The sequence below is a fragment of the Nesoenas mayeri genome (assembly GCF_963082525.1).
Source record: "Nesoenas mayeri genome assembly, chromosome: 10".
Taxonomy (NCBI): domain Eukaryota; kingdom Metazoa; phylum Chordata; class Aves; order Columbiformes; family Columbidae; genus Nesoenas; species Nesoenas mayeri.
In genome coordinates, this window is record NC_137560.1 from 6,404,570 (window position 1) to 6,420,448 (window position 15,879).

The 15,879-nt window shown below is 35.7% G+C and overlaps 2 protein-coding genes across 2 annotated transcripts in view; one reads left to right on the forward strand and one right to left on the reverse strand.

The window, feature by feature from the left end:
- CENPP (centromere protein P) overlaps positions 1–15,879 on the forward strand; it is a gene marked incomplete at its 3' end in the record, with an annotated part of 133,840 nt that overhangs the window by 27,853 nt on the left and 90,108 nt on the right. The gene's annotated exons all lie outside the window — the stretch shown is intronic.
- On the reverse strand, positions 6,862–9,027 carry OMD (osteomodulin; the record flags this gene model as incomplete). The annotated part of the gene is made up of 2 exons (XM_080350391.1): positions 6,862–7,181; positions 8,094–9,027. 2 exons carry the CDS (start codon positions 9,025–9,027, stop codon positions 6,862–6,864), a joined length of 1,254 nt encoding a protein of 417 aa, XP_080206517.1.

Consider the following 15,879-nt stretch of genomic DNA (forward strand, 5'->3'; position numbering starts at 1 on the left):
CAGCAAAAAAGAGTTCCCATAGGTGCCAGCATGTTAATTACCTTTTCACCATGTTGGCGGTTAGCACTCTTTACTTAATCCTTAGTAACTTAGTGCCTCACACCGAATTATCAACACTTGTACTTATGTCTCATTCCTGGTAAACCCCTGCAAGGCACTGAAGAACTGATTGACCTGAAAAGAGCCAGACTACCAGACGGGGTGGCCTTTGCTTTCCTTTCTGTATGGCTGTTGGTTGGCAGGACACTAGGAAGAAGAAAAACGCAATAATTAAAAAACCAACCAAACAAAAAGGCTTTATCTGCGGAGCATGGGCGATGAGGCAGCACTAGGGAGAGTGCTGTGAGGTTGCTATGAAAGTATTCCTTATGAAATAAACCGAAGCTGAGATATTTTTTTGTTTGTTTTTAAATACTCAGGTTTGTACTATATTTAGGTAAAGAAAGTGTGTTTTTGCAGCTGCTTGAAGACCTTGGCTTTCATCTTGTATTATAGTCTCTAAAGGACGATATTGGCAAGTTCTGTAGTTTCTGGGGTTTCTTGTTTTTAAGTGTTCTTGGAAGAGAGCAGTATGGATTGTTGCTTAGCTTGCTGATGCCTGGTGAACACTGGGAATCACTTATACAGGACATTCAAAAGTTGGTGTCCTTGGGCAGAAACATGTCTGTGACAGAACAAGATTGGGGACAAATTAGGAAAGCTTTTAAAGATTTCTCGGTGTTTATAGTCCTAGACACAATACTGAATTTTATTTTTATGTTTTGTTTTTTTTTTTTCTTTTCCTCCATGTGGAAGATAATGTTCAGTATTCCTTAGCATATCTTTTGTATAAAGTGTGGTTAAACACTTTAAATGTTGTTCAGCTGCTCTGGATTGAAATCATTCTAATAGAAAAGGTTTTACAGAGTAAAAGGTAGTTATTGAACCAGCCTGATAACATGTACAAAATAATCTGCAAGCAGTGAAATGTACATTTACTGTTAAAGAGGACAATGGCATTGAAGTGGTGTTAAAAGTGAACTTAGTTTTTGTCTTTTTATTATCTTCTTTTTAACCTAAAATAATTTCAGTATTCTGGATTGTTCTTTACATAATTTTCTATTTGTAAAATGCAGGCCTTTTCTGCTTGACTGTTTGGGTGGCCTGACAAGTTTTACCTTCTGAAATTATTTTTGTCTCTTTAATGGGTACTGTTGCATGTACATATGATATGGGACCTCTCTGTGACACCTGCATCCCCATGCAGGAGTGTAAAAATAGTTTGTAGGCAGTTTAATGTCTGTGCATCTGCTGGGGCTCAATTCATTCTGGGAACAAAAAGCCAGAGTAGCCCAAAGGGAGGAAGCAGCCTCCTGGTTTGCTCTTGAGCAATGCGCAGAAATTGGACTGAAGGTGATACACGGAAGAGTTGTATAATGTTAAGCAAAGTATATTCCAATTCAGCATCCTTGAGGGATGGAGGAGCAGTTGGAGGTAGTATTAAATGTAAAATGAATGGTCATTAAGTCTTACAGAGAAAATGTAGACAATTAAGATTCAGTATGACTGGAAAAGTACTGGAGATGAAATAGTTATGCATAAACACCTCCAGTATTTTTATGAAAAGCTGCAACTATTTCCAAGGCTCAGTGAATTAGATTAAGTTCGGGTCACTGTTAGGGCCACCAGCTGCAAAATAGAGACAGCTGAAAAATGACCTAGTGAATGTATGAACATCCTTCCATGTGTTTCTGATTTATAATCAGAATTTTTTAAAGCTGAAGATGTTACCTTTATTCCTTGCAATTCTGGAAAAGAAATGGACTCCTTGTACCAGTTATTGTGTTACAAATGAAAAAAGCACATTTTAAAAATCATACACAATAGTAAACAGAAACCAAGCTGCAGTTAACAAATACAAATGGCAACTAGAGTAATAGTACTGTCTGCTGTTAACCCAGACCTCTCCGTTGAACTTATGTTCTCTTGAACTTTTGCCTCTATATCACCAGTTACATCCTGAATTAAAAGCCAACCTTACTTCAATTTATTAAAGTTTCTTAGAATTCCTTCCTGAACTGCCATTACTTCTTTATAATGATAACATTATTTGTTGAGAGCCATGAGTCTGTCTACAGGGACACTAGAGTCAGGGCTCCAAGACTCATTTGGCTTATATGTGTTTTACTTCTATGTTCCTGTCAACTGTTGCTTATGTTATTCTAGGAATCTACTTTTCTCTCTGTATTTTGGCTAATCTTCATATTTGTATTTTTTTTTTCCTTGTGTTGTGCTTTATAATAGGAGAAGGTTGATTTACTTTTTTCCACTCTGTAGATGATGAATTTATGCAATGAATTATCAGATTAAGGTATTATTTATTTTCCTTTTAAATTAGGTTGTTAGAAATGTAAATTTTGGACAAAATGTTTAAAAACATTATGATAAATGCATATATTTGTGGAGTTCCATAACTTCCAATAGTGCTTACACAGTTTGGTTTATAGCTGAAAAGTTCATACTCTTGCAATAGTATTGAAAAATGATTGCAAAATCTCCTTTAGAATATAGGATTTTGTTGTAAAAGAATAGTATGTTTTCCTTCTGTGTGTTTTTTTTTCACATAGGAAATTCCTATGTTTATTGCTTGCAATGATCACGTTGGGAAACAAAGGAGGAAGTAGATTCATATAGTAATCGCGGAATGTGAATACGTTAAAAGAAGTCAAAACTTGAAATGTAAACCATCTGTTTTCTATAAAGGAGTTGCTTTCCTAATCCATTATCAGAATACTAAAGTAAATATCTCAAAAAAGTAAGCCTTAAAAGTATTAAATGTCATCAATAACAAAAAATTGAAAAAGATAAAGTAAATTCCTATTGCTTCAAGGCTGAAGGAAGGAATATAGACAGATGGATTAAACTACTGTTATTTCTCTTTCTTTGATTTTTACATTAACCTCTTGTACTATTTTACTGTTTTGTGAAAAATTATGTTTGTCAGTTTTGTTGTAGTTTTGAGTGATTTAATTTTATGGATTAAAGTTTAGACATAACTTAATGTTTTCCAGAAATCTGTGAGGCTTTTCCCCTATAGGTTTACATGGGTATCAAAATGTTCTACAGTGCACCAATACAACCTGGTTCATTATTATAGACTCTGGATGATGCTGAGAATATTTAGCTTGGAGTTCAAGAAGGTTCCATCCTCATTTACACAGATAAGACTTCGAAAACATGGTTTTGCAGGATACTTTGGACAAAGCCAAAAGTAGAACTGAGATTTCATTTTTCTCAGTTGCTGTGTTTCTGTTTGTTGGTGTTTTAATTAGAGTCAGCAGTACATTTTTGAAATTAATCTTGCGATAACCCCAACTTACTGCACTATGATTCACACCACAGTGCTCTTTGAAGTATGTAACAAACCAGGAGATGTCTGTGTTCAGGGGTGCACCTGATGTGCTGCAGTTGCTAAATGGGTTTTAATTAGTGGCCAGAGCTTGTCTGAAGTAAAACTCCTCTCCCTCAAACACCAGGCTGGGTCTCATGGCCTCATCACAAGTGTTTTCCTCTACTGATCCACCCTTGTGCTTCACCTTAGTTGCTAATGCAGACACAGAGTTGTAAACTACATCAGGCTTTGTTTCTGTATATACTGACTCTGCTGTAAATAATTAATCAAGTTGTTTGACACTTGTAAGATTTTGCTGTTACATGATTAGTTCCTAGTTTATTAATCTCTTTCCTGCTTAAAGAGGCTGCATAATCTTCTGAAAATAAATCTCAGAGCAAACATGAAGAAAATATGTTTTGATACCAAAACCCATGTGGTTTTGTAATGTAATAATTTGGGTTATACAGAGCTCCACATCTACATAGGTAGGCTGCTTTGTGCACCTGAATCAGTCAGGGTATTTGTCTGCCATGGGACACCACAGACATGCTGTTCCTGAATTTAATGAGCTAGAGTCTGCCTTAGCATATACCTGTAGTTGGTAGTACTTGAAAAGAAGTTTAAAATTCAGCTAAAGGCAATAAACATATACTAGTAGTGAGGAGCAACACCAGCATGTTACCACATCAAGGATAGTGAGAACATAGAACTGGGTGTGGAATTCAAAATAAAGGTGAATGAACAAGACCCTGTCTCCAACAATGTCCATGAGCAGTTGCTTTGGGAAGACTAAGAATAGGACAAGCATCTATGTTTCTCATCTCATCCTGACTCCAAATATTCTTCCTTTTTCCAGCTATTTTCAGCTCAGCACTTTTGTACCTACTGTGTTTTGTCTGTTTAACAACCTGTAATGGATCTCTTCCAAGAAATACAATTACTTATCCAGTCTTCCCTTGAAAAAAAGTTATAAAGTTGCTGCTGAATCCACTGTGTTCTCAGGGCTGCAGTTTAATGAGCTGACTCCTCATTGCTTACAAACTTTTATTTGGTTTGTACCGGGTACGTACTTGTGTCATTTGACGGGTCCTTGCTCTTTCACTAGAGCAGTTGATCCTCAGGCCCCTTCTATCTATGCAACTCCTGATTTTGTGGGTATCTCCTATATCTCCCCTTAGCCACCTCTTTTCTGAATTGGGACGTTCTAGCCTATGCAATATTGCTTATATAGAAGTCATTCCTTACATATGGTGACTTTATTACATTTCTTAGATCCTTTTCTAATTATAGCATTTGTAATTATGGCAGCTACCTGAAGGGCTGAGAAACCAATAGCATGTTTAATGGCTGGGTGAGCCACGGAATTGAGTTTCCTTTTTGCTGCTACTGGGTACTAAGCCAGTGTTTTCATTGAACCACCTATTGATATTTCTGAGTCTTGTTCTGGAGTGGTGGTGGTGAGGTCATGTTTTATTAGTTTTTCTGTGAAGCTGATATAATATTTTCCATGGATATCACTTTTCATTTAGTAATATTGAATTTTATTGGCTTCTTTAGCATCCTGAGATCCTTTTGCAGTCATTCTTCATTGGCGCTTTGCAATCTGTGTTATTTTCTCACTATTTGTCTATCTTTTGCAAGTATATTAAATTGAGTAAGTTCTAGCACAGGCCCTTTGCAAAACTGCCACCAGTGGCTTCCCTCCACATCAAGAACCGACTGTTTATTCTTAAGCTGTTTCTTTGATTTGATTTTGTCTGTGCTGTCACCTCTTAATCTATGACTGCTTAATTTTCTTAGAAACCTTTCAGAAACTTTTGTAGGCTCTTTGGACCAGAATCTTCCTCTTCCACGTCATTCATGATTTCTTCAGAGAACTCCAAGAGATGTGCAAGGTAGAAACATCGTGGCTTTTACAGAAGCTGTGCCCAATATTACCAGGGGAAATGGAGTTTATCTAGATATCTGTTAATTCTGTACTTTATTAAACTTCTTGTTTCCCTAATACAGACACAAGGCTAGCAAGTCTTTAGCTCCCTGACCACTGTAAAATCTTTTTAAAGAATAATATAGTATTTGCCACAGATGAGATATGATAATATTAATTGAATAAAAAGTGAGTTATGATGGTCCTGCCTGTAATACAGTCCTCATGTTCCATCTGAGTAAATTTAGTGTAATAAGACAGCTCTAAAGTTTTCAATAATTATCAGTTTGACTTATATTTAAATTTTAAGAAATGTGTAACTAGTTACTACAAAGTCAATATTTTGAATTCCACTTTGAAGCTAAGCTTTGCTTCATAAATGTTTTTTTAAAAAGTAGAAAGTTTGATAAAAGATATAATGCTCGTACTATATTTGAATAATGCTCTTAAAGCTGAGAAAGCCTTTCAAAAAAAGCCTTTGTTAATTTAGATTTGCATTTTCTGCACTATTCACTTATACTTAAAATCCGAAATAGATGAAAACTTACAAAGGTTCCCTAAAGTTAATATTCTGCATGTTTATATTAATAAAACTATAAAGTTATAGATATTTATATTTATATATGTGTATATAAGGTACATAAGTACCTTAATAGTATATAGTACTTTTTTCAGATTACTTAAAGCTATTTTTGTTATACTTTGAATCAGAATATAGCTAATTTGTATTAGCTATGCAGAGGAACAGACTAAACTAATAATTTAAAAAACCTGGAATGTTACTCTTTGTACCTGTTCTACTTGATGAACAATGCTAATAAAATATTACATTTTTAGCTGCCTTCTAGAAGAATATGGGCTAAAGCATAGCTAAAATGTAAATACTAATGGTTTAGTTGTATTAATGCAAATCCTCTTCCCTACATCCTGAAACCTTTGACAAGAGATTATTTATTGCCTGTATTACTAATCCATTAAAATCTCCTTTGAAAGAGTTGCGGTAGTTGGGGTACAAGCTGAGAAGTAAATATTATATACACCTTTGCAGGACACTGCAAACATAATATGAGGCAGATTTGAAACCCAAACTTTGTGATTTTCTTGTCTAATTATGTATTGAAAGAAGAAACATCTGGAGGAACCTTGTGGAAGTACTTTTATCTTACCCTCTTAATCTTTTCTCTAGTGTGTCTATTGTCTACTGCTGTCAGTAGTAGATGTACACCTGGACAGGTGTTTGTTCCTATTGAGCATGGCATTGATTTGTATTTTAGTCATTTGGTAAGTTGGATCACTTTAGAACGTAGCTTTTTTGTCAGTTTTCTTCAGCTTAGGCTGCCCACTCAGGTTATATATTAGGCCTCTCTAATGCCTAGGTGATTGCTCTTTGCTCCTAGTATTCTATTTTTACTACATTAATAATAGGACATTTACCTATATACTAAAATCCTATCTCCACATTATAGATGTATCTTAAATATCCCAAACTATTCAGCTGTTCTAAAATGGATATGCATACCCCACAACTAAGGAAAAGTTTCCATATATACTCATTATCACTTCACTGAAAGTAAGGATGAAAGTAGTTGTCTTCTCCTTCATGATCTTCTTCAGTTTCACGATCGAATGTTTCATGATCATCTTCTGCTTCATCGAATTCTTCTGGTGTCAAAAATCGTCGAAACACTGGTATTCTTAGCTGGGTTGGCTTGTTGACACTAGCATTTTGTTCACCGTAATAAATGGTTCGAATGTGAGGGAAGCAAAAGAATGCATATGTGCTTATTGGATTCGTAAGCTTATTTTGGTCCACTCGTATATAGGTTAATTGGTTGATGTTCAGTGGGTCAAAAGACGGACACATCAAAGTAACGTTTATGACTGTAAGAGAGAGAAAAATATTAATTAAAATACAGAACATCATTATATTAAAGACCTATTGCAAAAGTGAAACTTATGTTTTAAAACAGAAAATATTTTTGCAGTGCACAATATTAATATAAACCTTCCTTTTGCTTTAAATCAGTTTTATATATGGCGGTGATAACAATTTAGGGGTTTGCAAAGTACAAGGTTAACCAAAGGTTAAGTACACAGTACTTAACAAAGTGCAAGGTAACCAAAGAAAATTGATATGGCAACCACTGCAACTTGTAATTCCTATGTTAATAAAATATTTTCATAATTCCTTTTAACAATTCATAACCAGAAGCAAGTTACAAAAATGTTTTAGCTGGTTATATGAAAAACTGGTGTAAACTTTTACAGAAAATTGCAAACTATGGGTAAGATGCAAGGATAAAATCCTTTCTAATTTCACCATTCTGTGGTCTTAACTAACCAAGAATGTTTACACTGCATCTTAAAGGAGATGGGATGATGATCTTCCTGCACTGTAAGCTGATCAAAAGCGACATGGCTGCTTTTGCTCGGGAGCAGTGGCAGTGGGTGTGAACTCTGGGTCAGTGCCACATTCACTGGGGAGGTCAGAACACTAATGTAAAAGCTCAAGCTCCCCTCTCTGCAGGGAAGGGCATCAGAGCACCTCTTGAACAACATGCACATTTGGATTCTCTGCTTGGGTTATATATGACCTAACTGAGAAGCTGTAAGGTATCAGGTCGTCAAAAACAAAGACCCAACAAAAGAGATGTTTCTGATAGTTTTTGATGTAGGTTAAAAGTGCATAACTCTGGATGGAAAATATGCCAAACTCGCCCCCCTCCCACAACCAACATCGAAATCCAATCCACCGAATTTCTTTCTTGTAAAGGCTTACAAGCATCAACATACTTTCAAGGTCGTTGTCTTCAATATACAAATGCTGCAAGCTTCTTGGAATATAGAATACTTGCTTCAATTTGTTGTGTCCAAGATTAAGTTCTAGAAGGTTAGGCAGGTTAAAGGTGTTGCGTGGAATGTTCTGCAGGTTATTGTGGGACATTCTTAGAGCAATGATTTTTGGAAGTCTGTTGAAATAGTTTTCTGGAATATAAGAAATTGAGTTATTTTCAAGAGAGAGATACATAAGTGATGACGGTAGATCAGGCGGCATAGTCTGCAATTTGTTGTTGCACAAGTTGAGCTGCATTAGATTTTTCAAGTTTGAAAAGGGTTTTCCTTTGAGTATTGAGTCGTCAAGAAAGTTATTGCAAAGGTCGAGCATGGTTATGTTAGGTAATCCTTCCAATGCGTTTCCAGATAACTGAGAAATCTTATTGAAACCAAGGAGGAGTCTCTCTAGAGAGCTGGGGAGTGGGAATGGAAATTCTTCTAATTCATTATGTTGTAAATAAAGTTGCACTAAGTTTGAAAATTTGGCAAAAACACCATGGTCAATCATATGAGATTTAATTTTGTTGTGACTCAGGTTAATTTCTCTTAAAAAGGTGACATTAGTGAATGGTCCTGCAGGCACAGCTTCAATATAATTGTTTTGCAGATAAAGTTGTTGGACGTGAGCAGGGATATTTGGTATTGTCTTAAGGTTACGATGATCACAGTACATCGATAACGGAAAAGCTAGTGGACAGAAGCATTCTCTGGCGCACTCAACTGGAAAAGGAAAGCGGGGACCTTCAGCTTGTGGATTTGGATTAAAATAATATGGATGTTGATGATCTGGCTCCTGATCGTATTCGTCCTCAAAATCATAGTCTTCATATTGACAAAAGACCATGGCAGCCCAGAGGAGGTGAATGATTGATAACTGGCTCAGGATCGCCATATTTAGATCTGTATCTTGGATCCTGGTGATGAGAAGGAAAGATAAGCTTACTAGTCATAAAGTAAATCACATAAAAGCTTCTGTTTTAAGAAGGACTAATATAAAATAAAGTAAGTAGAATAACGCATTTTGGCAACACTGTCAGTGACATTAGCAAAACCAGGTTTTAATCTGTATCTTCAGGAAAACAGCCATAAACAAATACAACATCCTTAAAGTAAGTGGAAGTTTTCTTCTCTGACTTCAGACAAGGAACAGCTTTCTACATGTGCTGTACCTGTTACTGAAGGAGACCGTAACAGCTGGGAAAAAAAATCCCAGTCTTCATTCCTCTCTCGTTTTAATTTATTACAGAGAAGTTGCAAAAGGACTTTATATAAAAAGTGGTACAGTGTGTTGTTTGTATCAGGTATTCGAGGTGTTACATTCTTTTCAGTGTAATTGGTTAAGCATCAGCCTTACAAGTCAGTTTTAAATAGGTGCAGATGGAATTCCTGAGCAGTGTTTCTTCCTTGGACCTTTGGAAACACATATATAGCCTTATTAAACTCTGTCAAGACAAAAACTTTTTTTCAAATGTATTAGTTATTCATACTATGAACTTGCACCACACAAATGGTGCATGGTCAGTATCACAGACTCAATGAAGTGTTGCTTGGAAGGGTCTTTGGTGACTGTGTGCTCCAGCCTGCTACTCCAAGTGGTTCCATCTCTAGATTAGATCAGCCTGGACTTTGGGTGAGCCTTGAAAACCTTCAAGGGAGGAATTCCAGCAAGCTAGTGTTGTACTACCCTACTTGTGAAGAAATTGGTTAGTCTCACCAAGCATCCAAACCATGCTTGTGTCTGTTTGCCCTTTTTCTAAATGAAGTTATTTTTGTTAAAAATATATATTCTTAACTAAGGCAAGGTAATTGCAGGATTGTTTCTGTAAATAGAAGAGTGGAATAGATTACCTTGAAAAATTGTATTTTATGTAAAATAGACATTTGCATGGCATTGCCAATTGTTCTATGACCTTTATGTTGTTTTTCTGTTATTTTCTGCAAAACACGGCTTAGTGTAATGCATTGATGATGATAAAAATTTAATTTTTCTATTCCCATCATTTAATTAAATCAAACACAATTCACCCATTGTGTACTGTACATCATGCAAAATCTTCATTGTTAAAAGGTTTATTTATAGTCTTCTTATGCTTCTATAATTACATGTTCTTTATCGACATGAACTAATTTGCCTTCAAAGTACCCTTCTGAGGTGAAATACTGATGCTGTGAAAAACAAATATAATTTTGCATGTCAAATTTCTGATGCTCAAAGCCAGACTAACATTTTGGAGCACTTTATGCAGTCAGAGCAACCCTATGATTTGGCAGAATTAGAGTTGTGAATCATGTCAAGCTGTTCAACTTAAACAACAGATGAGTCAACACATAACATTGCAGGTCAAAGCACATAAATCATGAAAAATTTTAAGGGACTTCACTCAGTATAGTGTGGTAACCTTAAGGCAGAGGAATGCTGATATTCTCAGGTGTTTTTATAGTGACATTCATTTTTCTTAACCAGGAGACTCTCTTCTTTGTTTTCTTGATGCTCTTAATTTTATTTTTTATTTATTTATTTATTTTTTTACATGGCACAATCAGTAACAAAGAAGATAAGACTCACAAATGCTAATTATGCTAATTTCCAATGCTTCGTAGTGGTGGTTGATGCACAGTGCATGATGTATTCTACAAATTGAATGAGAGAGAATCCTAAGGAAAAAAGCAGTAACAAAATCATGGAATTTAATAAATCCTGGTAATCTTTCTGTTTTACACACACCTGTGTGTGTGACGATGGCTGGGTGAAATAATTTGTGGTAATTTACATTTCTAACTTCGAATCTTTAAAATGGGTTTGAATAGAGTCAGTTGTTATGAAACTCATTGTAGGTAGGTCCTCTGCAAAGCCAGGGTCTCCATATCCCTACAGCATCATCAGATGTCTGAGCTAATCTAAGGAAATAGCAGAAATATGTCTATGCGGAGAGCAGTCTTGCATTACAAACATTGTATAATTCTGATTAACTTTGCAGACACTTTCAAATATTGTGTTTCAAGAGGAATAAATTGATTTCAGATTTCAGGCAGTGTATATTAGGACAATACCTTATTACCATATTTCTAACTTTTAGTCAGACCTGGTGGCATCTGCTTTTATAAATTTTTTCTCTAAATCCCATGACTTGGTTCTTTTTGTGTGAACAGATCCTTACACAATCTGTCCTCCATGCCTATTTAATATTCTTGGTGTTCTTCTGATTCTTCTTACTCCCTCTCAGTTTCAGCCTAGAACTTTAGCTTCACCTTCTGATTCAATTCTCTCAGCACTTCCACAAAATTTCCAGTTAACAATTTCGGTTCTCGATGCCACAATAGTCCTTAGAAATCAGGAGCAACAACTCAGCAAAGTCCTGCTCAGATTAAGAAAAGCTTACTTAGGCCTTCATGCAATCGATCCACTTGCCATGTAGACAATGTGAAGAGAACTATCATCGCTTCAGATGGAAGGAGAAGTAATAGGTACCAAAGTATCTCCCTGATTTTATGGGGAGAGAGAGAGAGGGAGGAGCTGGTATTGGGGGAGATTATTTTTTTTACCTAGGCTGTAGTTGAGTGCATTTTTGGTGGAATAATAACTGTCCTGCCAGGCTTGCAGGTCATGTCTCAGAGCACTGAGATACTAACACTTCATCGTGAAATATTTCTAAGAACTTAACCAGCTTTAAAACAAAGAATCACGTCAGGTGAATCTCGATAATGGGGGAAACAAGTCATCTGCACACGATATGATAAACTGCACACTTACAAGGCTGAAAGAAAATAGAAGGTCTTAAAGCATGATTCTCTACCATCCATAATAAACTCAAAGCTTAGTAACTGTATTTGTAAGCAGTTTACTAGCTAAAAGCCAAAATTATATAACATGCATGAATCACCCCCCTAACTGCAAAAATAACACAATCAGTTCATTTTATTCCTGTTTACCAAGAAAACTTACTCTTTGGAAGTCTGTGAAGCTCAAGTTGTAGAGGGCAGCAAGTTATTGTGCTGGTGAAATCATCTGAGAAATAGCCTAACACAGCTGGAGGAACAAAAGATCTCTCTAAGCCATATTTTGTGGCGAGAGGAGCCTTGTGGGAAGGCAAAGCAAAATAATAGCCTTAGCCCCTTTTCTGATTTGCCAGTGGAAAAAAAAAAAGGGTTTGTGCCACATCATCAGTTACTGTAGATGCTGTGTCATGTGTCTGTGGAGCAATTGCTCCTTTTGTTAAAATCATTTCAAATTTATTTGCAAGACACTCTCATTGTTACCAGTTCCCATTTAAAAAAAATTGAGAGAGTAAGACTTCAAAAAATATTTCAGAGGTCATTAGTTCATAGTGTGGTTTCAACTATGATGATTCAGTTACACAAAGGATTTGTTTTCTGGAGGATAGAGTTAAGAAACAGTAAAAAAAAAAAAGTTTATCAAGATTGAGGGAAAGCATGTGCTGTAGAAAAGCTCTATGAGCATCTTTCATGTTATACTTTTTGCCCTCTACAATCCATATCTCTGATTTTCTTCCTGCAGGGTAGTGGTGCTCTACAGTACTGTAGGTATGATGATGGTTTAAAGTTATAGTTCAGGATTCACAGTAAGTTTCCAACACGTTCTTGCTAGGTTGTATAGAAAGAGCATAAATCTTCCTATGGAAAAGACAAGTATGACTTGTGATATAAACCATTTTACTGATGAAAAATATTTTTCATAGCATTTAAGAAGGAGGAAAAAAAGGCACGATCATCTGCTTCTATTCTACGTGGTACTCAACTGTGACATTTGCCAAAAATTGAGAAAAAGGACAATTTTTGTTGGAGTAAGACATCTCTGGATTAATTGTATGATTTATCAAAAACACTTAATTATGCTTTTGGTTTAGTAAAAGAATGACATTATTTCAAAATCTATTCATAAGGAAGAATCTGGTTCTTAAAAAGCCATTAAGTGCCTTTGAAGTATTATATTTGAGAAAAAAATGCAATTGTAAGTTTTACGTCTTTTTTGTCTTCCAGAAGCTGATGATTTACTTGAACTTTTCAAGTTTCCTCTGTAATGTTGAGGACAAGAACATTGTTTAAGACAATAAATCATGCATGATTCTAACACTTGAGTCATAAAGAAAAGCACCAGAAGTCATGAGCAAAAATAATATTATAAGAGTTGGCAATGCTGGAACTAAAATAAAGCAGTTGCATTTATGTAGAGAATACAGAATACAAGGGAAAGGTTGAAAGAATAAAATTAAAACTACACAATCCTTTATTGGCAGTGCTATAAATAGTTGTGTATCTGTACTACTAAACCCAAATAATGCTAAACAACAAAAATATATTATTTTTTAGAAATTTGAATACATTCATAATTATCAATGAAAAAACCCATGCCAGTCACGCGAGTTAATAAAATGTTATTTGCTGCTACAAAGTTTGGGGGTTTTTAAGCACAAGACAAGGAACAGTGCAAATTTTTGGAAGTGCTATTATATTACCACTTCTAAATAAAGCTTATGCAAAAAATAACAATATTTTCTCTGAAGATAAAAATCGGACCAAATAAGAATTTTCATTTCATACCTGTTATTTTTCTGTTGTTTTCAACTAGAGATTGTGTCCCAAATTCTCTTAAGCTCTCTGGAGACCTAAAATCTCATGGTGCATTTAAAAATCCATGGTGGCAGAGCCTGTTCTTTTGAAAAATTGTAGTGAAGCTCTTGGGTTAAAGTGTATTTAGCTGCAGAAGATGGTGCAGATCCAGCCATAGGATATATTAAGATTCAGTTATTTTTCTGTTGTATGAGCTGTCTTGGGTATAAACAAGTCTATACTTTGTGATCTTGGTCAAGTTGTGTGGTTTAATCTTCTCTTAGTTTTGGTTTGAGATGTGGCAGGAATTTCCTTACAAGGGGGATAATGAGAGGATTAAATTTAACATCATTCATGCAATGCTTCTTTTTTCAAGGGCTGTGACAAATCTTTCTAAGTTTTCCACATGTTTTGGTTTTCAGTTTTTAAAAAAACATTATTCCTAAGGACTTGTTGAATTTGTAAATTTTTTCATAATTTTATTTAAGCAGTTGTATGCAAGATGTATATGAAGCCAGAAGTCGGGGTTTCTTTTCTTAAGCTAAACTTGGATGGATCCTTTTTGTAAGTTAAAATGTATGAAATTTTACCACCTCCATGAACTGTATTCAACTTAGAAGCCTTGTTAACTTTTACAACTTTGGTTCTGAACTGAAGGCCTATGAAAGGAGATTGTTCTAACAAGTTGTGATTTTAGGTTTGTTTAGCTAGCCGAGTAACAATAAACTTAAAAAAAATATATACATATATTTCCAAATTTTAGCCAAAATATTTATAGAATGAGTAGAGAAGATAACCCATGGTTAACTGAGGTGAGTGGGACTGGCCCTGATATAAGAAGGATTAAATTATACTGTTTGGCCTTTTCCCTGTATTCACCATTAAGAGAATATTCATATTCACCATAAGAGAATCTTGGTTTTCTCTGGGTTTCTTCCCCCCACTCCAAAGCTTTTAATGGTCTATATGAAACCTAGAAAAAGGAAAAAAAAATGTGCTTATTGTTCACAGAGGATTAAAGGAATTCAAATGAAACTAAGCTGTGTAAATTAGAACTGAGAACTGTCTTGGATGCATGTTCTCAGTAGAATTAGAATGTTCTTCAGCTTAAGTCTGGCCCTGTTATCAGATGTCTGAAGAAAAGCCTCAAGCTCAAATTTCTAAAATCCTCAGTTGACAACTTTGAAGGAAATCTGTGTTTTAGATACGAATTGATGATGTTAGTTTGTTACTCTAAGTGATTGCAGAGTAGAAAAGAGAATGCATGATCAAATATAACAAGGAAGGTTGAAAGTTGTAATTTAGTTCCCCGTAGAGTCTGTGGCTTTCAGAAGTAAGACAGAGCCATAGGCATATATCATCTAGACTGGGCTGCACTTCAGGCTCAGACTGTAGGCACATAAAATGCAGACATAAACCTCTTTGTGTCCAAATTTCTTGGTCTTAACTGGCAGTCCACAAACACTGCCAGCACACCCACTGCAGCCCTTGTGGCTCTTGTGTGTCATCTTATTTGTGCTTGCCATCAACAAAAGCAACCGGTGATCAAGACTGTAGTGACTGCTGGATTTATTTATCCTGTGCCATCAAAATCTGAAAATTCAGATACTGAAGTGCAGAGCTCTCAACAAATCAAGATGCTGAATTGCTTGATCGTGGGGAGCTTCCAGCCCAGCCAGAGCCCCGAGCACTCAGTTAATAGCAGCTCTTACAGACTTCTTGTTATTCTGCTCTTCAGTGAAGTCCCTTTGTGAATATGCATTTTTAAAGGTTGTGGAAAAGGGGCCATCAGATCATATCAACAATCTTGCAGAGATGAGACAAGACCCATCTGTTTAAAAAAAGGAAGACGGTGCCGTGCCATGTGTGGGGTTTACCATTGCCTCTGACCTGAACCCTGCTGTGTGGTCTCTACTTATTTCCTATTTAGTAGGTGGTATCACAAGATCAGCGCTCTGGCAACCCTCATCTTACGCAGCCTGTTTGTTATGTATTGCTTTGTTTTGCTAGGAACTACTAGGAAGAACATGTTGAGCAACTGAAAACAGTTGAGTTTACAGAAAGTGTATTTGAAAAATAATTCCTAAGATTTGCTAGACTGTAGATTTTGCATGTATTGACTAAATGGTACTCAGAACTAACTTTCTTCATTGTCTCCAACAGTTAAAGGCAGTCT